The following is a 25,782-nucleotide window of genomic DNA, read 5'->3' as shown; positions in this document are numbered from 1 at the left end:
TACTGTTTAGAGTACCAGAATAGGGAGGATGGTGTAGGTTTAAGTTTTATTAGATTGATACATATATACCAACAAGACAGTGTACATCACTGTGACAACAGCGTTTGCTTTCATTCAAAGGCTTTATGGTTTTTCCTATAATACCTGGTGGGCCGGTCTCTAGTCAAAATGCCCGGGCTAATTTTTTGTCCCAGTCCAGCCCTGCAGTAAAGTTACAGAGGGATACAAATAACATCAGGCTGATCCTGCCACAATTTGTTCCCCCTGTCTAAATCACGGACAAACAGTATCGTACAGCTGTTTATGTTTTTAAACCCATTTTACACAGAGGGGCATTTTTTGAAAAATGTATGGATAGCAATAATGATTATTATTATACAGGAAAAAAACAACTACACGTAAGATAATTTCACCGTGACGCCTGTGCCTTTCTAAATGGTGGGACAGTAACTGCGTATGTATATATTCAAAAATACCCGTGTAGGTGTGGACGCAGCGTAAAAGAGTTAGTAGTTTATTTTCTCACTACCTGAAATTTATTGCAGATTACTTTAATCTTTGCTTAATTGTTTACTAAATATTTGAGGTGTGAAATAAACCGCAATGGAGCAAAATATGGGTGTGTGTGGTTGGAGGATGTGTTTGTGCGTGTGTGTGAGCGCGCGCAAGGGGGGGGGGACGCGAACATTTTTCTTGTAGAACAAAGGGGGCCCAGCAAAACAAAGTTTGGGAACCACTGCCCTAATATATGTTTATATCAATAAAGCTGAATTGAATGCAGTACGTGCAGAGAGCTGTGCTACAGAGCAGAGGTTTAGTGAGATATCCTGAGGGTTAACCTGGATTTACAGATTTGCAGAGGGGGTTCACATAAACACGGTTATGTGCCTCACATCTAGGCTGTATCCTTGGCTGTATCCCAATTCAGGGTCTGCAGCCTTAAAGGCTGCATATTAAGGCCGATCACGTCACAGCGGCGCGCCGAAGGCTGTCCCAATTTAAAGGTTGCTCAAAATGCAGCCCTCAAATGCGTCCTTCATTTCCCTGAATTTTAAGGCTGTGGCGGTGTAGACTTCGTGGCCCAACATATCCCACAATTCATAGCGCGGCAGTCGGTGTGGATAATTTTGCCGCAGACGGTAGAGGCGGAGCTGCCGGAGAGTAAACTGTTAAAAGTAAATACTGAATATTATGTCACTTATTTATGTGCGAATGTTTAATAATGAAGAACATTAAAACATTACTGTTGGCCACTTGTTGGCAAAGTTATGTGACATTAGCCATGTTTGTACTTTCAGCGTTTACTTGGTTTTAAAGCCTTTAAAATATACGCCGTTCAATAGTCGACCTTAATCTTACAGAGAATGTGATGATTTTGTGGATAATTAAAGTCAGTCATATATCCACAAACACAACAGACTGAAAGTCAGTGATGCTGCTCGGTTTGCAGTCCTGAATATCACGGCACAAGCAGGATCCACTACACTGTTAATGTTAGCTATGTTATATTGCTGCCTCTGTTCGGCGGTGTCGAGCCAAACGGACTTTAACGTGTGTTTGAACGAGCTGACAGTTCACTCCTTAAGCTGAAAGAAAGATGCTTTAATCACAGGAGTAGGGATGGGTACCGGTATCCGGTGCCATCATGGCACCGGTTCTGACATAAACGGTAGTAACCAGACCGAAAAGCAGCGCGCATTTCGGTGCTTTATTTCGGTGCTTTATTTCGGTGCTTTTTTTTCCTGAGCTGTGATACACTTTCTTCTTCCTTACATTTCTATTGGCGGTTGGCAAACAACTGAAAGGTGCATTACCGCCACCAACTGGTATGGAATGATACACTTTAGATTCTAGCCAATCATTTTACGTTTCGAGGATAGTAGGCGGGTCCAGGTACGTACGTTCTTTTAGAGCAGAGCTACAGATTAAAAATGCCCAAGGCAAAGCGGTCAAAAGTCTGGCTGTACTTCACAGCAAAAGATGCAAACTCAGCAGCCTGCAACAAGTGCTTTAAGCTGATACTGTCAAAGGAGGTCACACTTTAAATCCGATGAACCTAGCCCTGCCAGTGTAGCAGAAATGATGATGGCAGCAGCAGCCGTTCTTCTCTGCGTGAGTAGCTTAATGTTGTTCGTGTGTAATTTACGTTGAGTAAGCTAACCGCGTTATTAAATCAATGCATGTAACGTGAACTAGCAAACACCATCATAGCTACATGCGGCTGTCTTCTTGTTTGATGGCAGATACTCCCTTCACCCTGGCCAAAAAGGCTAAAATGACCGAAGAAAAAGTGGAAAACAGCTAAACATGAGAGGTTTTTGGACAAAGTTTGTGTTTTTTCCATTGTTTAAGCACTGCTTCCAGCCCAGAGTAATACCATATATGCCCTATACCTGCAGAAAAGACTAACATTGTTATCTTTTTACAAAAAAACAGCTGAACATGAGAGGTTTTTGGACCAATTTTGTGTTTTCCATTCTTTAAGCACCGGTTTGGGCACCGTTTAAGCACCGGCACCGTTCCAAAAGTACCGGTTTGGCACCGGTATCGGATAAAACCTAAACGATACCCATCCCTAATAATGCATAATCATAATATGTTTGCTATAGATTATTAATCTGAAGTCGAGACACAGCCTGGCATTTTGAATTATTAAAAGTTCACTGATAAACTTAGGTCTTGATTTAATTTGCATTTAATCTTTACTTCCATAACCTTTAAAGCTAAATGATTGTGGAGCTTTGTGCCATTGTAGCGATTAAATGCATACAAAATATTACATCAATATTTTATACTTAGAACATGCAAATGCAAAGTACCCATCCTCAATTATCCAAATCTCATTTTTATGATTACACACGAATCTTTGAGACCTTAGGCCTTTCGGGGATTTATTTTAACACGACAAACAGAATCAGAACTTGTCCCCTAAAATACATAAACATCATCAAGTCTCCTGACATATCTTTTTTTATTTTAAAGATTTACATAAAGACTACACCTCACAAAAAACATGGAGTCAAGTAGGATATTTATTTAGGCTTTTATATTGGTTCAAACATCTTGCACAATATATTTCCATAACTTGTTTTTTGTGTAATTTTCTGTAAAACTAAGCAAAAATGTTTTTTAATAGAAGCAGATCATAAGCTACTTCTGTCACAAATGAAAGAAAAACGAGAGGATCATCCTTTCATACTGGCTATTTTATATACAGTGGTTTGCAAAAGTATTCGGTCCCCTTGAACTTTTCCATATTTTGTCACATTACAGCCACAAGCATGAATCACTTTTATTGGAATTCTACGTAAAAGACCAACACAAAGTGGTGTACACGTGAGAAGTGGAACGAAAATCATACATGATTCCAAACATTTTTTACAAATAAATAACTGCAAAGTGGGGTGTGCGTAATTATTCAGCCCCCTGAGTCAATACTTTGTAGAACCACCTTTTGCTGCAATTACAGATGCCAGCCTTTTAGGGTATGTCTCTACCAGCTTTGCACATCTAGAGACTGAAATCTTTGCCCATTCTTCTTTGCAGCTCGAGCTCAGTCAGATTAGATGGACAGCGTTTGTAAACAGCAGTTTTCAGATCTTGTAAATGTAACTCGTTACTACCCACCTCTGGTTTCACGCCACATCAGCCACGCCGCTTTGCTAGCTAAAACACCGGTGTCGGCACATAAGGACGCTGTCATAGCCTGTCAACAACGTTAAATAGTTGTGCATCACTGGCTGGAGCAGCCAGTCACCGGTCACTACTGACTCACACTGCAAAACAGAATAAATTATTAACGTATTTATTTTAATTTCAATTCAGGTTAGATTTGTTTTGTGCACCACGCAGATTTTTTGTGTGCGGAGACCGTTGTTTTTTTTTTTTAAAAAATAGAAAAGAAAAAAAAAAGAAAAGAAAAAAAAACCAACGCAAGAAAGCGATTACGTCACAGAACGTGGTGACGTTTGATTGACATTACATCACAGAACGTGGAGGTGTCATAGTGACAGTCCTTTCATCTGTTGATGTTCAAAAGTCCTTAAATAGACCACGAACGTGTCAAACTGAATTGATTAAGCTATCGTTTTGTTGGAGTGATACAGCACATAAAAAGCAGAAATGAGCTCAAAACCTAAGAAAGACAGAGATGTTAATTTCTCTAAAACAATGGTTAACAAAAGTGAAAAAGAAAAAGAAACATATGCCAGATTGTTCGACCAAAGACTGCATCCAATGATTGATCAAGTTGAAAAGCTTAAAACAGAGCTTGAATACTTCAAAAAACAGCATACAGTCCATAAGAAACAGATCGAGGATCTAACAAAAGAAAAAAATGAACTTTGGCAGAATAATGAGATGCTGGGTTTGGTCTTGGAAGAAAGGACAAATATCTCAGAGAGGTTAAACTCGATAAAAGATGACCACGAAGCTCACATAAAGTTCCGCGCAGAGATGGAGAATACTCTGGCTGAACTTAAACAAAAGAATGAGGAAGAAGTCAAAGTCCTGCAAGAACTGCTCAAAGCAGAAAAAGAAATGGTGGCACGTCAGGAATTTCACAACAAACAAATTGTTGAATTTTTACTAAAACGCCACCAAGAGGAAAAAAATAAGATGCAGCAACTTTACGATGAAAAGACTAAAAAACTCGAAGACAAAGCTAATGCTGCAGAAACAAAGTTAGTAAAGGTCATTGAAATGTGTGATAACCAAATACAAAAGCTTGAGGACAGAGTAAAAATTAGTACAGGTGTGACCGTCAATGCAGTTAAAGAACGCGAGCAGGAACGTAAATCCTCGCAGTTTTGGATTGAGGGTTATCGGAAACAAAATAGAAAGTTACGGAACGACAATGAATTAATGGATAAAAATGTGAAAGCGTTAACAGACGAGAACGATCAAATGGGCAAAGTAATAGACGACCAAAAGGCCCAGAATATGGAGATGAACTGCAAATGTCAGAGAAATATTAGGGCTCTGGCCTTGGAAAAGAAAATGAAGGCTATGGTCGAAGATGAAGCTGATTCTTTGAAAAACAAAAATGAAGAACTAAAAAGGGACCTAAGCACAGAGAAGGAAAAACACACAAAGACAGCAGTGGACGGATATAAAGTAATGACGGAACACAATCAGGCACTGGCTGAAAAGGTGGCGCTCGAAGTAAAACTGCGCTCCACAGTAAAGCAACGAGACAAATTTATAACCAAAGTGAATTGTCTGGAGAAGAAAGAGCGCCACTTCCAAGAGGAATTGTACAAGTGCGTTTTGTCCTTTGAAAAGGCATTTCCACATGCAGTTCACTTCAGAGAAAAAGAAAAGGTGGAATTTAGGAATATGTTCCTCAACTTGAAAAAGAAATATGTAGACGGTGTGGAAGGCATCCCCTTTGTTGGAATAACGAAGGAGTTTCTTGAAAAACAGCTGAACTGTCTACGTACCAGATGCAAGGCTCAAGATGCAGCTTTACTAGATAAAACACGGGAGCTGAAATCATTTGAAAGGAAGTACAAGGATATGGTAAAGTCTTCCGAATACGCTTTATTCAAACAAAGACAGGAGCTCATTGGACCAGTGAACCAGATTATCCAAAAGGCTGGCAATGAAGAAAAAGAGAGAGGTCATCTAAAATCTAGAGTGAAAGACCTTGAACTCGAGCTTAAATTAGAGAAACAGAAAGGACAAAAGCTCGCATCATTGATCCATAGAAGCACGATGGGGAGATGTTATGAGGAGACACCGACTCCGTCTCAGATTGATCCTCGTCCACTTCCAGGGAAATCTACATTTATTCAGGTACGTCCAAAACACTCTGGCAGAAGTGCAGGTATGGCTTCCCCAGTGTATCTCCCTGTAGAGTCTCCATCAACACCACCTTTCCTCAATTCTGATGGTGGATTAGCACCAGTTGATTGAATTTTTAGCAGTTAATTTTTAACAAACGGGTATTGACGCATTTAATAATTTCATCAAAAATAATCTAACAGGCCAGGGGTGGCCAACTCCAGGCCTCAAGAGCCGGTGTCCTGCAGGCTTTAGATAACATCCTGGATCAACACACCTGAATCAAATGATCAGTTCATTACCAGAGGCCTGGTAATGAACTGGTCATTTAGTCATGTAAATCAGCTGTGTTGGATCAAGGACGCATCTAAAACCTGCAGGACAGCGGCTCTCAAGTTCTGGAGTTAGCCACCCCTGTAATAGGCCATTAGAAGTATACTTCATCTTGTCTCCCTATATCATGGGTGGGCAATCTCAGTCCACGAGGGCCGGTGTCCCTGCAGATTTTAGATCTCACCTTGGGTCAACACACCTGAATCACATGATTAGTTCGTTACCAGGCCTCTGGAGAACTTCAGGACATGTTGAGGAGCTAATTTAGCCATTTAAATCAGCTGTGTTGGTTCGAGGACACATCTAAAACCTGCAGGGACACTGGCCCTCTTGGACTGAGATTGCCCACCCACCCCCAACCGGTCGCAGCAGATGGCTGCCCCTTCTTGAGCCTGGTTCTGCTGGAGGTTTCTTCCTAAAGGGAGTTTTTCCTCCCCACTGTCGCCCAGTGCTTGCTCAAAGGGGATCATTGGATTGTTGGGGTTTTCTGGCTTTTACTGTAGTGTTTTCACCTTACAGTATAAAGCAGCTTGAGGAGACTGTTGTTTTGCCATGATGCAATATAGTATTAAATATTACTGAATTTTAAATACATCTATTATAGCATCAAAGTAAAACAACAACAAAAAAAAGTATACTTCAATGAAATTAATCAAAATGTCTAATCTGGCAAAATAAGAAAAAAGGTTTCACCTTTAAATAAAAATCCAAATCACAAACAAATTCTGATTTTTGTTGTGTGTTGTTTTGTTTTGTTTTTTCCTTTTGTGTTGTCAAGTATAAAATTTTTGCACTCTGTCATGGTCTCGGTGTCTGCCCGGCCGGCTCCGCAAGGCTACATATGTTTATCGTGTTGCTGCTTTCTTCCACTCGTCATTCTGCCTGGGCGGAGCTCAGGCCCACGCACCTGTCTGCAATTACGCTGCAACGTGTCCTGTCTGTATGGAGACTGAGAGCTGCCAGATTAATAATGTAGAACATGTATGTTCCGTGTGAGACAAAGGTATCTTTACGAAAACAACAATGTACAAGCTGCTTATGTTCGACACTTTTAATAATTTTAGCTACACTCTTAGAAGGGATGTGTTAAAATTGACACATCATGTGTTAAATTTTAACACATCATGTGTTAAATTTTAACACATGTGCTGCATCAGATTAGGGACAACACATGATGTGTCAGTTTTAACACAATTAATGTGTCTGCTCCTTTAACACATCTTCTGTGTTAAAAAATGTAAACACAAGGATGTGTTATTTTGACACAAAGATGTGTTAAAATGTGTACATTTCAATTTTTTTTAAAAAAAGGAGAAAAAAGATGGGTATATATTATACGTTTATTGAATTCCATTTTTTATCTGGCATATTATAAATCATTACAAACTGAATGAACAACAGCTGTCAGAATCTTTTTAATTAAAATGTTTTAAATTCAATTTTTGCCAAAGCTATATCACAATTTTTACTTGACAAAATCAAACAAAATTCATATCTGACTAGCTTTCTATCTCTCTAGATCATTAAAATGTCAAAAAAATGAAAAAAGGGCAATCATATATATATATATATATGATTGCCCTTTTTTCAATTTTTCCAATATATATATATAATGTTCTGATATAATCCAGACAATACATGAATTAAATTTTTTAAAGGTAACAATTGTCATCTTCAACAAATTGTCAACATTTAACAAATGTGCAGTTGCATGCGAACAGAAAAACATACATTTTGGCGAATATAGCATCCAGGTTATACAATTCTGTACCTTGGGTTTAAATACGAAAATCAAAAATTTCAGCCAATCAGTTCATATTGTCTGACCTTTCCACTGCATAGGCATAAAAATGGTCAGTCCTGATAAGCAGTGTATTTGACAAAGATGCCAAATGAGGTTTCTCACCTCTGTGAACAGAGACTCTCTACATTTTGGACGGTGAACATTTTACTTGCATCCTTTAATCTGTGCAATCAGCTCCAGTACTTTGGTTTTCCTTTGGGTGGACAGCGGCAGTTCATAGACAAACTCAAAGAAGGTGAAGACGGAGCCAAGTGGTGCTGGATAGGACAAGTTACATACCCAGTACAGTTTGAAAAGCTTATCCAAGCACACGTCAGGCCATCATTCAGAGAAATGGTTACTCTGTCATTCTTAGCAACAATGTTGTACTGCCTGGTTGCCCTCTTTAGATCACCGATGCATATCAGCTGGGGTTGGTGTGTTGTGGATGATGCTTCAGGATCACTGCAAAGCGATGCAATACTTGTTCCATGCTTGGAGATGGGGAAGATAAAGATAGATTTTTAGAGAAGTATTCAGTGAGGTGTAGACAAATGCTTTCCTCAGGTAAATACCGTGAGAACTTTACTTAATACATACCAGTGCAAAATCAACCAAGTGCGTTATAGCTGATTCAAGGCTGCAAGGCTGCACGACTGGCACCAACTGGTGGGAGTAGGTGTGTTAACACACGGCGGGGGGGTTCTTGTTTCCAGGGCAGCTACTGATTTGAGCTTCAGAATGATACTGGCTTCCCATTTTCGCAAAAAGAGGTCCACCTTTCCTCCTGTAAGATTGCCAAACTCCAAGTCCAGCTTACGGAAAGAAAAAAAGTGTTTAAGTTTAAAATGAAGCATTAAATACATTAAATCAAAAGTACATTCTGTCCATTTGGTAGCTGTATGGCTAAAATCAAACTTTACAGTATCACATTTCTGTTACCCATTCCACATCAAGCTTACCTACACAGTGAAACATAACAATTTACTTGGAGTGGTATTTGAATACAAGTCCATTATTCCTTAATTTTAGCTATAATTTGGGTCCCATCAGACCCTGAGAAAAAATTAGGACTTTTTAGCTGATGTTCAACTTTCTAGCAGACAATTTCAATCCTGACTAATAGTTAATAACTGTTAAAACACATTTCATGACTTAGGAAACTGGAGAAATGCAAAGTGTACCTGATTTTGTCTAATCTCCCCAAGAGAGGTTTCCATCGGTGCCCCTCCGCTTGACAGAACGATATGGAATCTATCAAAGTCCTTAATGTCTACCTCACTGTCAACATCAATATATTCCATGAAATCAGTGTTATACTTTAGCAACCTATCAAGCACACAGCCCATGTGCTGAGCTTGGCTTTGACCTATGATGTCTGTGGCACTGCTGACAATAAGAATTTTTTTTTTTTACAAATTTCTTTCTCATCTATAAAAGTGGTTACAAGGACTTTGACAGATTCTAAGTTGTCATATGTGTGCTGAAAAAAATGAAACACATGGCTAAATAAGTAAGATAATTTGCATGGTCAAGTTGCTGTTGTTGTTGTTTTTTTTTTTTACACTGACTATTACTTCCTCAGAAGTTCTGCATTAAAAAGAAACTATATCAGAGCATGTTTCCAGCAATAAGCCTTAAAAAAGAATGTGCACATACTTTAGTTAATCATACTAGATGCAAAAACTGCTTTAACTGCTTGAAAAAATAATTATCTCTGTCAATATGAGGTATATTTCATGTTAAAGTTACTCAGTCTTTATTCCTATTCTGTGCTAGTAAACGAATGGTCGAATACGAATGGTGATAACTACATTTGCTCTATTCAGAGCTAACGACAATATTGTCATTTTACTCAACACTGCTACGGTTAGGTGCTGACTCTGGCGTTGCTCATAGACAACATAATGCCGGTGTTGTGCCATGTTGTGCCAAAAAGTGATTGTCTGCCAAAAACTGATTTCCAATGTTTCTGTGTATTTTTTCTGTGTAATATCTTTACGTATGTTCGTAAATACACTTCGGTGAATAGGGTTTACAAAGGGGTTATATGGAGAATTAAAAAATTATCCGTTTTTCAAGTATCTTTACAACTCTGTGTTATTGTACTTACATTATAACCAATCCGGTCCTTTATCCCCACTTAAAATATTTTTACAGAACTATTGTAATATTTGCTGCCATTTCTGCTGTCCTAATTGAGCTTTTGAATGCCCTGTCTGCAACTGCCAGCATACTGACCGTTACACGACCATAACACAGATAAAAAATAAAATAAACTTTTTCATTGACCAAAGAAAATAAATTGCTTGAAAAATGATAGCTATCTGGCATGCTGTTATCTAACATGCTTTTTACTCTATAGATAAAAACACAAAATAATGCCCATGCATTTACTCTCCTCCTAATAAAACCCTAAAAGTGTGACTTTCCCTTATTGCAACCTTTAAATGTCTACAGTGTCACCAAATCACAAGGTCAAAAGGTCAATCAAAAGGTTTCAGGACTGTTTCTTGATTATTTTTTTAACCAAGTGAGCTCACCAAGATCTTCATCATTAAATAGAATTTGGGTTTGTGATAATGCCAGTTTTTTTTAGTTTTCCATGATCTGACTTTTTGCAATTTATATTTCACACCAGCCTCTGAGCAAAAAATGCCACGCTCTGCACCCAAGCCTCAAACTGACAAGCACAGACGTAGGTCATCTGTACAGGTGATCTCACCTGCAGCAGAGCAGAAAGGGGAAGATATAATCCCAGGTCACTTGACCCGGACCCAGTGGACAAATATGTTGCTTCAGGATGCAGATGAGGCAGTGGGGGAAATCTTAGATGAACTGCTGAGGAAGGTCATGAAAGGATGTCTTGATGTGTATACTGAGAGCCAGGTAAAACTGAGAAGCTTATCAGCTTTTTGTTGTTTTTTTCTTTTACAATCAGTTCAACATTAATGTTATAATACCTACAATCATTAAGCAAATACTTTGTCTTGATTTTATCCATAAATAATATATATTGCATTTCACATCTGTGATATTGTCTGTCTTTGGCAATAAGCTACCACCTTTCTCTGCATCTTGGGCCAAGAGGTACCTCACACAGATTGTAGAGCACCAAATCTTGTGCCTAGATGAGGGAGAAGGACCAGGCGAAAGATCAAAAACAGAAGATTCTGAGCCTCTGCCACCAATTTCCGATGCCTGGGCTCAAGGATGTGTGCCTGTTCTTATCCATCAACAACATCTTGCTGCACAGGAGGTACTCTTATCAGTCTCTTCTATTTGTTTTCTATTCAAATGCCACCATTAAGTTATTTGTATTCACATCTACACTATATCTATATTGCTATGTTCCTTTGTAACAGAAGGCTGACATTGACCAGGTTCCAGCACAGAGAGAGGCACGAGTCAGCCAGCAATGAATGTTGAGGTCCAAATAAAAAGCTCCTCAAAGCGAGTTAAAAAAGAAACAAGTCCAAATTAACCAGCCTTCCCAGTCTACCAGTTTAAAGCCGATAGAGAGCGATGCTATCATGTTCCTGGGTCGAAGACTCAGTGTTTTGATTTTTGTATTATAATTATTGATCTTTGATTTCATCATGGCTTATGACAACCAATGTTTTGGTTTATGTTTTGTATTTCTTGCTCTCCAGTTGTTCTTGGTTTGTGATTTCGAGTTCTTAGGTTTTGGTTCCTGTGCCCCTCATGTTTAGTGTAGGTTTAGTTCTGTCCTCGTGTTTATTCTCTTGTTCCCTAGTCAGTCGAGTCTCATGTCACTCTTGTCCCTGTACTTCGTGTTCCCTCTGTTCAGTATCAGTCTATGTCTCTGTACCTATCGTGTGCTTCCTGTTTTATTTTAACAGTCTCTGTTCTCCATTCTGTCTCTGTCCCAATGTTTTCTCTCTTTGCTTGTCCTGGTCCCACATCTCATGTCTAGTCTCCCTGTCTCTATGTTCCCGCTGTAAGGTGTCAGTTATGTCGTAACATTAAGCTTGTGCCTCTGAGTCTGTGACTGTTTGTACGTGCCATATTTCCTCTTTTACTCTGATAGTCTCGTGTGCTATGTCGGTGTGTCTAGTTTGGCTCCCCTTGCCTCGGCATGTTTAATGAGGTTTAGCTGTGTCTTCCCCCGTTTGTTTCCTCGTTCCCTGTGTGTTCTCCTTAGCTCCTTGTTGGATCGTCTGCGTTACTCCTGCGTTCTCTCCTGTGTGTCATTGCTTCCGTCTCAGGTTTTCTAGTTATGTTTCAGGTTAGCTTTGCCAGTATAGGTTTTGTTTGTTCTTTTCTAGTTGTTCTTGCCATTTATTTTTAACATCTGTTCAGCCCTAAATATAGGCTCGTTTTCTGTTACCATCCACATTCATCTCCATTGTCTGCATTTCGGTCCACTCCTCTAACTTCATGTGGTTTGCCTCAAACCATGACAGATGCACCTGTGCTGTTTTCTGTTGATCAGGTTGCAGGAGGTCCACCTCAGGTCACCCCACTGCTTCAGCCCAAGATCTGTGACAGCTGATTAGAAGACGTAACAATGTCTGTGGTTGAGCCACACATTAACACAATAAATTTGAAAAAAACTACTATAATTGTACAAGTCTGTGTGGCGGAGGTGTGGTCCCGGGCGCGGCTGCAGGGGAGGGGTGGTGCGGTGAGCTCAACGGGGCGGTGCTGGAAATACAGGTGAAAACAGCTGATGGCGTTTTGAACTGATGATGCTTTCCTTACCCCTTATAGTGAGACGGGAGAGGAGCGGAGAGAAGGAGAGATCAGCTGTGGCCGACAGCTGTCAGACTGTGTCGGTCGTCACGTACAGAAAGAAATAAAGTTGGTGTCTGAAAGCAAAGATCCGTGCCTGTGTGTAGTGCATTCCACAAGTGGTGCCGAAACCCAGGAAAGCGTGGGGATGTCTGACCCACAGGCGGCGCCGCCCGCCCAGCCTTTGCAGTTCCTGGCGCAAATGCTGGCGGAGATGGCGAAGATGAGCCAGGACCAGGCGGCGGCCCAGCGTGCGCACCTGGCTAAGCTGCAGGAGCAGGCGGACCGGCAGACCCAGGTACTGGAGCGGCTGGTTGGAGCCGCTGCTCCGCCGAAGCCCCCCCCGCTGTCGGTGGCGATGCCCCGGATGGGCGACGGGGACGACCCCCAGGTATTCCTGGAGACTTTTCGTGCCACGGCGGAGGCCTGCCAGTGGCCGCAGGTGGAGTGGGCTCCGCGCTTGCTTCCTCTGCTGTCGGGGGAGGCTCAGACGGCGGCCCTGAGTCTGCCGCCGACCTCGAGGGGCAGCTTCCAGGACGTGAGCCGGGCGGTGGTGGACAGGATGGGACTCGCCCCTGAGGACCATCGCCGGCGGTTCCGGGCCTGTCGGCTGGCCGCGGAGGATCGGCCGTTTGCATGGGCCCGGAAGCTGCACGACACGGCGGTGCGCTGGCTGCAGCCGGGATCGTCAGAGGGAGAGAAGCTGCTGGTGGACAAGGTGGTGCTGGAGCAGTCCGTGGAGGGGTTGCCCGCGGAGACGGCGAGATGGGTCCGGTGCCACCGTCCCGCGAGTCTGGAGGTCGCGGTAACGTTGGCGGAGGACCACCTGGCCGCTAGAGCGGGGGAGCCCGGGGACGGCGGCCGGAGACCGAGCAAACAAGCCCCAGTGCCGGCACCGAGGCGCCGGGTACCTGCGCCAGGGCAGGCAGAGCGGGCGCCGGCGCTGAGCCCCACTAATCCGTTTGCTTCGTTTGTGCCTTCCCAGGGAACAGAAATGAGCAGCGCCGCCCCGGAGCCACGGAGAGCAGCACAGGCGCCGGGGCAGGAGTGCTGGAAGTGCGGGCAACCGGGACACCTGAGGAGGGACTGCCCTCTGATGGAAGTGGGGCAGGTGTTCCGCGTCGCCGGTGCCCCAGCACCCTCTCCCGGTCCAGGAGGGACGTACAGCATTCCGGTAAGGACTCGAGGGGATATACGCCATGCTTTGGTGGACACGGGCTGTACGCAGACCCTCGTGCACCAAAGCTTGGTTCGCCCCGGGGCATTGCTGGAGGCAGAATGGGTGGAGGTGAAGTGCGTTCATGGTGATGTTCACGGGTATCCCATAGTGCCGCTGTTATTAAAGTTTAAGGGCAAAACGCATAGAGTAACGGCCGCGGTTAGCCCGCGCCTGTCGCATCCCCTAATTCTGGGAACGAATTGGCCGGGGTTTCATCATCTGTTAGGGCAGTATGCAGGGATGCGATCACGACCGTTAGTAGCGTGTAGTGTCTGCGCGGCGCTCAGCGGTGACGCGGGGTCGTCCGACACTGACTCCGGGGAGGGGGAGACGGCGGGTCCTTCACGGGAGGCCCCGCCGGCTCCGGAAATTACCCCCACGGGCGATTTCCCACTGGAGCAGTCTCGGGATGACACCCTACGCTCAGCCTTTGACCAAGTGATTGAGATTGATGGTCACGTGGTGCGCCCTGAAGCCGTGCGGACCTACCCACGCTTCATTTTATTACAAGATAGGTTATATCGAGTGAGTCGTGACACTCGCACGGAGGAGACACACACCCAGTTGTTGGTGCCGCAGGGCCGCCGGGAAACGATTTTCCAGGCGGCTCATTATAACCCCATGGCAGGGCATATGGGATACGAAAAAACTCTGGAGCGCATAACGGCCCGATTTTATTGGCCGGGCATCCGAGCGGATGTGCGCCGCTGGTGCGCGTCCTGCCCGGACTGCCAACTTGTTAATCTGCCGGCCATACCAAAAGCGCCTTTGCGCCCGCTCCCACTCATAGAGGTCCCGTTTGAGCGCATTGGCATGGACCTCATCGGGCCGTTTCATCGGAGTGCACGCGGCTACCGCTTTGTATTAGTTCTGGTGGATTATGCAACGCGGTACCCGGAAGCAGTCCCGCTGCGCAACATCTCTGCAAAGAGTGTGGCGCAGGCACTGTTTCAGGTCATCTCCCGAGTCGGAATCCCGAAAGAGATACTGACTGACCAGGGCACGTCGTTCATGTCTCGCACACTGCGGGAACTGTACGAATTACTGGGCATTAAATCTATTCGGACCAGCGTCTACCACCCTCAGACGGATGGGCTGGTGGAGCGGCTGAATAAGACTTTAAAGTCCATGATTCGTAAGTTCATCACCGAAGATGAACGCAATTGGGATCGCTGGCTAGACCCTCTGTTATTTGCAGTGCGAGAGGTGCCCCAGGCCTCCACGGGATTTTCTCCCTTTGAACTGCTGTTCGGCAGGAAGCCGCGTGGGGTGCTCGACCTGATTAAAGAAAGCTGGGAGGAAGGTCCGAGCCCCGCCAAGAATGAGATTCAGTACGTGTTGGACCTGAGAGCGAAACTCCACACTTTGGGGAGGTTGTCACGGGAGAATTTGCTCCAGGCTCAGCAGCGTCAGCAACGCCTGTATGACAGAGGGGCTAGACTCAGGCAATTTTCACCGGGAGAAAAAGTGCTTGTGTTATTTATTATTATTATTTATAAAATTATTTATAAATGTATTATTTAATCATTAACAATAATATAAAATTATGCAGAAAAGGAATTACTAATGTAAAAAAAGTGGTTTTATTTATATATGTTTGTCATAGCCTGTCAACAATGTTAAATAGTTGTGCATCACTGGCTGGAGCAGCCAGTCACCGGTCACTACTGACTCACACTGCAAAACAGAATAAATTATTAACGTATTTATTTTAATTTCAATTCAGGTTAGATTTGTTTTGTGCACAACGCAGATTTTCTGTGTGCGGAGACCGTCGTTGTTCGAATGTGTTGTTTAAAAAAAAAAAAAAAAAAACGCAAGAAAGCGATTACGTCACAGAACGTGGTGACGTTTAATTGACATTACATCACAGAACGTGGAGGTGTCATAGTGACAGTCCTTTCATCCTTTGATGTTCAAAAGTCCTTAAATAGACCACGAACGTGTCAAACTGAATTGATTAAGCTATCGTTTTGTTGGAGTGATACAGCACATAAAAAGCAGAAATGAGCTCAAAACCTAAGAAAGACAGAGATGTTAATTTCTCTAAAACAATGGTTAACAAACGTGAAAAAAAAAAAGAAACATATGCCAGATTGTTCGACCAAAGACTGCATCCAATGATTGATCAAGTTGAAAAGCTTAAAACAGAGCTTGAATACTTCAAAAAACAGCATACAGTCCATAAGAAACAGATCGAGGATCTAACAAAAGAAAAAAATGAACTTTGGCAGAATAATAAGATGCTGGGTTTGGTCTTGGAAGAAAGGACAAATATCTCAGAGAGGTTAAACTCGATAAAAGGTGACCATGAAGCTCACATAAAGTTCCGCGCAGAGATGGAGAAAACTCTGGCTGAACTTAAACAAAAGAACAAGGAAGAAGTCAAAGTCCTTCAAGAACTGCTCAAAGCAGAAAAAGAAATGGTGGCACGTCAGGAATTTCACAACTAACAAATTGTTGAATTTTTACTAAAACGCCACCAAGAGGAAAAAAATAAGATGCAGCAATTTTACGATGAAAAGACTAAAAAACTCGAAGACAAAGCTAATGCTGCAGAAACAAAGTTAGTAAAGGTCATTGAAATGTGTGATAACCAAATAGAACAGCTTGAGGACAGAGTAAAAATTAGTACAGGTGTGACCGTCAATGCAGTTAAAGAACGCGAGCAGGAACGTCAATCCGCGCAGTTTTGGATTGAGGGTCTCTTGAGACAAAATACAAAGTTACGGGACGACAATGAATTAATGGATAAAAATGTGAAAGCGTTAACAGACGAGAAAGATCAAATGGGCGAAGTAATAGACGACCAAAAGGCCCAGAATATGGAGATGAACCGCAAATGTCAGAGAAATATTAGGGCTCTGGCCTTGGAAAAGAAAATGAAGGCTATGGTCGAAGATGAAGTTGATTCTTTGAAAAACAAAAATGAAGACCTAAAAAGGGACCTAAGCACAGAGAAGGAAAAACACACAAAGACAGCAGTGGACGGATATAAAGTAATAACGGAACACAAGCAGGCACTGGCTGAAAAGGTGGCGCTCGAAGTGAAACTGCGCTCCACAGTAAAGCAACGGGACAAATTTATAACCAGAGTGAATTGTCTGGAGAAGAAAGAGCGCCACTTCCAAGAGGAATTGTACAAGTGCGTTTTGTCCTTTGAAAAGGCATTTCCACATGCAGTTCACTTCAGAGAAAAAGAAAAGGTGGAATTTAGGGATATGTTCCTCAACTTGAAAAAGAAATGCGTAGACTGTGTGGAAGGCATCCCCTTTATTGGAACAACGAAGGAGGTTAAGTGAACCAGATTATCCAAAAGGCTGGCAAAGAAGAAAAAGAGAGAGGTCATCTAAAATCTAGAGTGAAAGACCTTGAACTCGAGCTTAAATTAGAAAAACAGAAAGGACAAAAGCTCGCATCATTGATCCATAGAAGCACGATGGGGAGATGTTATGAGGAGACTCCGACTTCGTCTCAGATTGATCCTCGTCCACTTCCAGGGAAATCTACATTTATTCAGGTACGTCCAAAACACTCTGGCAGAAGTGCAGGTATGGCTTCCCCAGTGTATCTCCCTGTAGAGTCTCCATCAACACCACCTTTCCTCAATTCTGATGGTGGATTAGCACCAGTTGATTGAATTTTTAGCAGTTAATTTTTAACAAACGGGTATTGACGCATTTAATAATTTCATCAAAAATAATCTAACATGCCAGGGGAGATGGGTCGTTCGCGAACGAAATGGCTCTTAGAGCCGGCTCTTCGACGTGAACGACGCGAGCCGGCTCCTTATCGCGAGCCGTCACGTGGTTTTTTTTTTTTTTTCTTTCTCTCAACTTCTTAGTGATGGGATTTCCGGCTCTTTTTAGAGATCCGGCTCTTTCGGTTCGGCTCACTAAAAAGAGCCAGCTCTTTCGGCTCCGAACCGGCTCTTCAGGTTGTTTTGTTGCTTTAATTAATTTATTATTAACAATAATATTAAATTATGCACAAAAGGAATTACTAACGTAAAAAAAGTGGTTTTATTTATATATGTTTATATATAAATATATGCGGTGGCCCCTACACGTACAAACTCCAAAACACATTTCTAGCATGAACTGAACTTTCAAAGCAGAGCTACTAGATCACTTAAATTACACAACTGAAAGCATGTTTGTGTATTTATACACAGGCACTCATATATATTCAAATAATTTAAAAACAATGTTCATTTACCTGTTACTACCACACACCAAATCCGGTCGTTGGTACTTGCTGGCTTGTGTAGCCACTAGGTAACAAAAGCTCAACACTGCGCCTGCATTCTGGAGCACTTCTGTTGTCTTTTGTACATGTTTTGAGTTTTTACGTGCTTCTGAGTTTGTACGTGCTTTGGAGTTTTTACGTGCTTCGGAGTTTGTACGTGCACGTGAGCCTTGTGCTTTACGCTGGGCAGAGGGGGGAGGGGCGGTAGTTACACTCAGTAGCACAGGAACAGAGCTGGAGGGAGAGACAGAGAAAGAGAGCCAGGGACAACAACGTCACATTAGAAAGGTATAGTAATCATCCACAACTATTTTCGGTTGCAGATGATAAAGGATTCAGAAAGTTTATTCATGCAGGCCCATATGACAGAGAATATGCATCTTCTTTTTGTTTTCATATTTTAATTTATATTTAATTGTGTTGTGGTTTGCAGTGTTTTGTGTTGTTTCACTTTAAATTTGTAAAAGGAAAAAGCTAAAAATTTAAATAGTTAAAATTTGAAATGTGAATAGTTGATTTTTGTATTATATGATTTATTTATTACATTTTATGTGGAGTGAATAAATAACCTATGGCCACGAGCTGTGGGTAGTGACCGAAAGGACGAGATCGCGGATACAAGCGGCGGAAATGAGCTTCCTCCGAAGGGTGGCTGGCATCTCCCTTAGAGATAGGGTGAGAAGTTCGGCCATCCGGGAGGGGCTCAGAGTAGAGCCGCTGCTGCTCCACATCGAAAGGAGCCAGTTGAGGTGGTTTGGGCATCTGGTAAGGATGCTCCCTGGGCACCTCCTGGGTGAGGTGTTCCAGGCATGTCCCACCGGGAGGAGGTCCCGGGGCAGACCCAGGACACGCTGGAGAGATTATATCTCTCGGCTGGCCTGGGAACGCCTTGGTGTTCCCCCGGATGAGCTGGAGGAGGTGGCTGGGGAGAGGGAGGTCTGGGCCTCTTTGCTTAGGCTGCTGCCCCCGCGACCCGGCTCCGGACAAAGCGGATGAAGATGGATGGATGGATGAATAAATAAAAGTATATTTACGGTGGCCCCTAGAGACAAAGCACAGACAAACTTCAAATCACGTATAAACTCTAAAACACGTAAAAACATGTACAAACTTTGAAGCACGTAAAAACACGTACAAACTCCAAAGCACGTAAAAACTCCAAAGCACGTACAAACTCAGAAGCACGTAAAAACTCAAAACATGTACAAAAGACAACAGAAGTGCTCCAGGATGCTGGGCGCAGTGTTGAACTTTTGTTACCTAGTGGCTACACAAGCCAGCAAGTACCAACGACCGGATTTGGTGTGTGGTAGTAACAGGTAAATGAACTTTTTTTTTTTTAAATTATTTGAATATATATGAGTGCCTGTGTATAAATACACAAACAATACACACATGCTTTCAATTGTGTAATTTAAGTGATCTAGTAGCTCTGCTTTGGAAGTTCAGTTCATGCTAGAAATGTGTTTTGGAGTTTGTACGTGTTTTGTCTCTAGGGGCCACCGCATATATTTATATATAAACATATATAAATAAAACCACTTTTTTTACGTTAGTAATTCCTTTTGTGCATAATTTTATATTATTGTTAATAATAAATTAATTAAAGCAACAAAACAACCTGGAGAGCCGGTTCGGAGCCGAAAGAGCCGGCTCTTTTTAGTGAGCCGAACCGAAAGAGCCGGATCTCTAAAAAGAGCCGGAAATCCCATCACTAGTGTCCAAGTGTTTTGTGTCCCCCCCCCCCCCTTTTCATTCCCCCCCCCCGCCCCGCCCCCAATGGCTCTGCGCCCCCCCCAGGGGACGGGCCCCACACTTTGGGAAGGTCTGCTCTACAGTAAGGTACCTCTCATCAGAGGTCAATGATGAGGGCAGAAGAGGAGAGAGCTGTCATGAAATCTGATCATAACTAATAACAATAATAATAAGATTATCGATGGGAAGCGAGCTCACCTCTCTCGGTGGCGTCAGAGTGCCGTCCACATCAAACAGGCAGAGGACGTTTCTGTCCGGAGAGAAGCCCTGTGCTTTCTCCATGTCTTCTGCTCCCTCACTGTTCTTATCTAGAAATTTTCAGCAGAAATGCTACTGCAAGGTCCACTCTCGTGTAAAGAGGCGCATAAAAATATCAAATTTACATAATGGAGAAAAAAATGCATCCGCTATCAGCTGCAGTGCAAAAACCAACAAAATAAAATATAAAATGAGCTTCCAGCTTTATAAATAAGGATGATTATCTCTCTCAGTGCGAGGCTCTTCTCTCCCGTATCTTTCTTCTGAGCCGCAGTCCTGCTGGTTTGTTTTGGGTCCGCTCGGCTCAGTGAAGCAGCTCTGCTCGCACTTCAGCACACGCTGCGTGTTGTACGTGTTGGATTTTGATGTTTCTGTTCTGCAGCGCTCATTAAATCACCAGCCAATCACAGCCAGGGGGCATACGTGACGTCAGGAGGCAGGGAAGGTTAATTTACTCGCCAGTCAACGGCCGATGGCCTTTCACCTACAAGCGATGAGCAGGAGCTAGGAGTGGTTGGAATAAGGAGGATGTTGTATGTTTGACACTGAGTAAAGCTTTGTTTATGAATGAGAAGAGTCTGAATAACAGGGCTGACTGCAATTGCGGAAGCCCAGCGTGTCTGCTAATGGCAAGACTCAGCAGGATATCATATGATGCAGGTTTTTCTAGAAAAGTAAGCCACAGTATTTCTAAAATAGATCCAGATGAATTAATTCTCAAATTCCTCCAGAGTTTTGTGTTTTTGCAGAGAGTCAGAATTATGATCCAGGGACTTTTTCACAATGGAGCTATAGCCCTTCCTGTTTCGTCTCAATGTATTAACATGCATTTAAAATTTATCTTTGGAATAGAAATTTAAGGCTTTCCATATTAGATCTTTGCATTCTATTTTCTAATTATTATTATTTATTTATTTATTTTTACCAGGGATAATGTTCATTAATAAACATTTCTGGAAATTAGCCACAGGTTAGTTTAAACTAATTTTCATCTGTAGTTCATGGCTACATATTTAAAGCACCTAATCAGTGAAGAATGTATGTAACAAGATTTTCAAAGTTAAGTAAGCTGTACTTTTGTAAAATTTTCTAAAACATTTTCAGTGTTCTATATAGAGACTGAAGCCAGACTGTGACCATGTAGTAATACAATAATTAATATTGTATTAAAAATGTGTTAATTCTGTTCTTATAACCCTATAATAGCAAATAGCATTTTCTTTATATTCATGTCCTCAGGCTTAAACCCTTAAACCCTGGTTTTGATTTGGTCATGGTCTCCTGACCATGGGCAGTTTTGCTACATTTGTTGCAGTTATGTCTTTAAATATTTTCACAATAGCCTCATTTTGCAGTTTTTCCTCTGTAAAAGACAAATTGGTCACTGTGAGTTCAGTATTTTCATCCTACTATAAATCCAGTTCTTATATTTAAAATGATGTATTGGGGGATGTGTCTAAAAATGTTAAATTAATTCATGCTCTGGACAGCTGGTTGTTTGTGGTTTTCCAAATGGGAAGTTGCAGAGTGCCCTCTGGTGGACAAACTATGCAACATCCGTCATAGCATAGTTGTCGGACAGGGACATTAGCCTCATTTTGCATTGTGGTCCACTTTGATCTTAAGCAAGCCAGACCAAATCAGTTCAGTTCAGATCATTTATATCGTGCCAAACACACACAAAGCACCACTAGTAAAATTTCTGTTAATGTACACATTTAATCCCTGAGATATCTTCATAATAGAAAAAGAAGCCTAATTTGAACTGCACATCTCCGTCTTTCTATATGATGAAGAAATGCTGCTCCAGCAAAGAAAGAAATCAGTCAGCATGACTCTGGGGGATTAAGCTGTTCTCAACATGTGTAAAAATGCAGAATAAGATTCTGGGAGCTCATTGCCCAGACTGGGCTGTAAGTATAAATAAGAAGATTTTTATTACTTCACAGAAAAGAAAAATAATAACTTTTCTGTCATTTGATTGTTTTCTATTACTTAATTACTTTGATGTAAGATAAATGTAGCAAAAGCTGTAAAACCTTTGAAAATTCAGTTAGAAGTCCAACATTTTTCCAGCGCTATGCAGCAGGCTTGAAGTCTTTGGGGCCTTATGTTTGACACCCGTGTTGTAGGGCATTTCTCTGACCTTCTCTTTACTTTTTAAATATAATTTTTTCAGCTGTTGTAAGTGGGAGTACTGATATATTGGCAAATTGGCTCCACTATTTATATATCTGTTGGATAGTTGAATTTAAGTTATTCTTAGTTAAACCGGTGTTTTTGTAATAGTGAAGATGGAGAGGTAAGAGGCTGCGTGCCTGATGGAAAGCTTTATTACATTTTATTTGTGTTTGTAATCCAAACAAGGAAAATCTGAATTAAAGACTTACAAACACACCCCCTCAGTGGGAGACGGTCTTATAGGAACAGAGAAAAGTAAAATGCGTCTTCACACACCAGCCAGTGTGGGTAAAATGACAATCTCTCTGACTCAACGGTGTGACCCCCAAACTGTGGGTCCTCCCCGATCCACCAATAAAGCAATTTAAAATAGAGGTGGTCCTAGCTTTTTGGGAAAAACCCTCGCTCAAAACCTACGACCCCGAGTGACCAGAAATGATCTCCTGCCTGACTTACTGGAAAAAGCCCCCTGACTATAACCCCTGGCTCCAATTAGTTACTTTATTACTTAGTTACTTTTAAAAACATACGTAATAAAGCAATAGACCTTTCAGTCCAATTTTCTGCATAATCCAGTATTGTGTGGATGCTATAAAGAGTTAATGTTTCTCTTTAATCTTTATCCTTTATTATTCTTGAAGTTTCTGCTTTCTTTGCTGCTTAACTACTCTCTCAGTTTTCAGCCAATTTTCACCGTTCAAATTTTAAACTGTTCTGCTCTTTCTGCTAATGCCTGCTTGCTGGGCTGAGCCATGTTTTAGCTCAGTGAGATGAGCAGCCGTTCTCAGGGCAGGAGGGTGGGGTTCGAGTCCCGCTCATGGAAACATTTTTTTCAGTTAACAGTTCAATCTTTTCAACTCTTTTCAACACAAATTCCAGATTCTTCAGCTAATTTCAGCACAAATTTAAGCTTCTTTACCTCTTTTCAGTTTCTTCAGCTCTTTTTAGCATAATTTTAACTTTTTCACTACTTTTCAGCACAAATTCAAGCTTCTTCAGATGTTTTCAGCACAAACTTCAGCTTCTTTACCTCTTTTTTTAGCAGAACGTCTGCTAATTCACCTGTTTTCAGCGCAAAGATCTGCTTCTTAACCTCTTTTCAGCAAAAACATTCTGCTGATTCACCTCTTTTCAGTACAATTTTCAGCGTTTTCACCTCTTTTTAGCACAATTTTCAGCCTCTTCTGCTCTTTTCAGGACAATTTTCAGCTTTTTCACATCATTTCACCAGAATTATCAGTCTCTCCACCTCTTTTTTTGTGTGAATGAGTTTGGTTCAGTGAGATGAGTAGTGCAAATTTTTCTAGTATAAAATTGAATCAAGAGAAAAAGTCTCTTTTTAAAATTTGTTTAATTACTTTTAATCTTTTACCTTTATGCACATTACATCAAGCAAAATTAAATTATATGCAACGTTCTCTGACTGGAAGAAATTTGTTTAACAGTTAAACCTATTTTCTGCATATTCCAGCATATAAAATAATTTTTTGTGTGCGTTTACACTTTCACGCTTTCACATAGATGCAAATAAAACAAAGATTCAGCAGCACTAAGTTCTGTCGCTCTTAAATCTTAAATTTTCACCTGTTTAGCAGGAGTGGGACCGGTGGAGGTTTGCCTGGTGCAGCAGTGGTCATGTCAGTTGGGGGATCCGGGGGTTCCTCTGTGAATTTCACATTCCCATTGCAGTGTGCTAGGTACTTGCTCAGATTTCAAGTTTAATTTTTTGCTGTAGAAAGAAGTTTTCTTCCCACGCAGTGTACAGCAGACGCTCATGTTTTTGTCACAATCAAACTGAAAGTAATGTCAGTACTTCCAAGCTTTAAACGCTGCATGGTCGGACACTCTCCCACACGCCATATTATCCATTGTTGATTTGCACACGTCTGTTGCTACCACGGACGTCGCACACTCGTACATCATTGTCATGAGAAACTCTCACAAACAAAATCACGGTTTAGTAACGCAGTGTGCTTATGGGAAAGTAACAGTAATCTAATTACTTTTTTGCAGTAGTAATCCCTTACTTTACTCGTTACTTGAAAAAAATTGAATCAGATTATAGTAACTTGTTACTTGTAACGCGTTACTGCCCATTTCTGCTTACAGTGTACTTGTTTCATTGTTTCCTGCAAAAACCTGACTTGTTGCCTGCAAATTGCATGTAAATACAGGGTATTTGCAACCTTATTTGTGGGTCGTGTTTTAAAGTGTATTTTGACATGCAAACTCCAGAATATTTACATCTTCTCCACAACTTATCGTCGTCATTGAAGCACAGCAGCCACAAGAGGGCAGAAAGAGAGAGCGATAGTAGCAGTCAGAACAGAATATCACAGATTACCTGTGTTAAAATGCAGTATATTTACAAAGCTTTAATGCAGTCATATTCTAACCTAAACACAAGCACAAATGCAAATGCATTCACCAAATGCACAGAGTGTCCAGCATGACTGTCACATCCAGCATCCGTCATGCTGCTCTTTTCAAACAAGATGAACTATTTGTGAGCACCTGTTTGTAGACCTGTGTGAACACCAGTGTGTGAGTGCGCTTGTGTTCATAAGGCACAAGCCTGCAGGCTCTGTTGGGTACGGTGGGCCAGGCCCTGCCAAGCAGCCCCGGGGAGTGAGTCACTACACACCTGAACTCCCAGTCCCGGACACAGAGAACCCACCAATTCACTCACAGGTGGGGGCATCCGCCGCCTGCAGGGAGTGTGGTGGGGGAAAATAGGCCCCCGCACCTATTGGAGCCTGAGATGTTCCTTGAGTGTTGGAGTCTAAGACCTGAGCTGACACATAAACATAGAAAAACAGGCACACACAGACACAAGCATGCATTTCCACCCTCATGTACACATATAGAAATACACGCACACTTGCCCAACGTGGAGTCAAAACGGGTGCACAGACCGTTCTGTGTGCCCACCCAGAGGCCCTATATGTATGTGTCATAAGAGTGTAAATAATGTGAGTGTCTAAGTTGTGCTCAGTTTTATTTTCATTAGGTTTGAAGAAACTTTGTGAGACACAAGTTTTAAACATTGAAAACAGAAATGGACCCAAACTAAAACCTTGAGGCACACCACTGTTAAGGAAGGCAGTGAGAATAGTAGTTGGCAGTGGTATTGGAAAAAGAGATAATAGTCAGATAAGTCTCGAACCAGTTCAGGGCAGTTCCACAAATACAGTAGATCTATATACAAAATTTACATGGTTACCCAAATGTAGAACAAAATTACCCTCATTTAACCCCACTCACCACTATCTCCCGTATCGGTGTATTGGTTTATTTCTTTTACTATATAACACAGACCAAAATGAAGCTGTGTGAGATTTGTTGTCATCAATTATCAATATTGTAATGCTTTTGCAGTGCCTAAACTGAACTAAACTAACCTAGTTTTTCTTAATAGCATGTGATGAAATGTCCAGTTTTGCAACAAGTCCCAGGTTTAATAGTG

At 41.9% G+C, this 25,782-nt stretch overlaps 2 protein-coding genes and 1 long non-coding RNA gene across 3 annotated transcripts; 2 read left to right on the top strand and 1 right to left on the bottom strand.

Moving 5' to 3' along the window:
• The first annotated feature begins 10,443 nt into the window (after positions 1-10,443).
• Positions 10,444-12,607, top strand: LOC146520469 (uncharacterized protein C2orf81 homolog). Its single transcript, XM_085157742.1, has 3 exons — positions 10,444-10,789; positions 10,959-11,159; positions 12,357-12,607. The coding sequence occupies exons 1-3, from the start codon at positions 10,556-10,558 to the stop codon at positions 12,414-12,416; spliced, it is 495 nt and encodes a 164-aa protein (XP_085013868.1). The 5' UTR covers positions 10,444-10,555; the 3' UTR covers positions 12,417-12,607.
• Positions 12,606-16,327, top strand: LOC146520468 (uncharacterized; the record flags this gene model as incomplete). The annotated part of the gene is made up of 2 exons (XM_085157614.1): positions 12,606-15,347; positions 16,202-16,327. Coding segments are annotated over 2 exons (2,868 nt in total), but the record flags the coding sequence as incomplete, so codon positions are not given.
• A 1-nt stretch (position 16,328) lies between these two features.
• Positions 16,329-20,539, bottom strand: LOC146520467 (uncharacterized). Its single transcript, XR_014873864.1, has 2 exons — positions 20,076-20,539; positions 16,329-18,356 (listed from the first exon to the last, which is right to left on the bottom strand). It is a non-coding gene; the product is annotated as an uncharacterized LOC146520467 (long non-coding RNA).
• Positions 20,540-25,782: the final 5,243 nt, after the last annotated feature.

The sequence above is a fragment of the Neolamprologus multifasciatus genome, chromosome 4, assembly GCF_963576455.1.
Source record: "Neolamprologus multifasciatus chromosome 4, fNeoMul1.2, whole genome shotgun sequence".
NCBI classification, from domain to species: domain Eukaryota; kingdom Metazoa; phylum Chordata; class Actinopteri; order Cichliformes; family Cichlidae; genus Neolamprologus; species Neolamprologus multifasciatus.
This window is presented reverse-complemented; position numbering and strand designations above follow the sequence as displayed.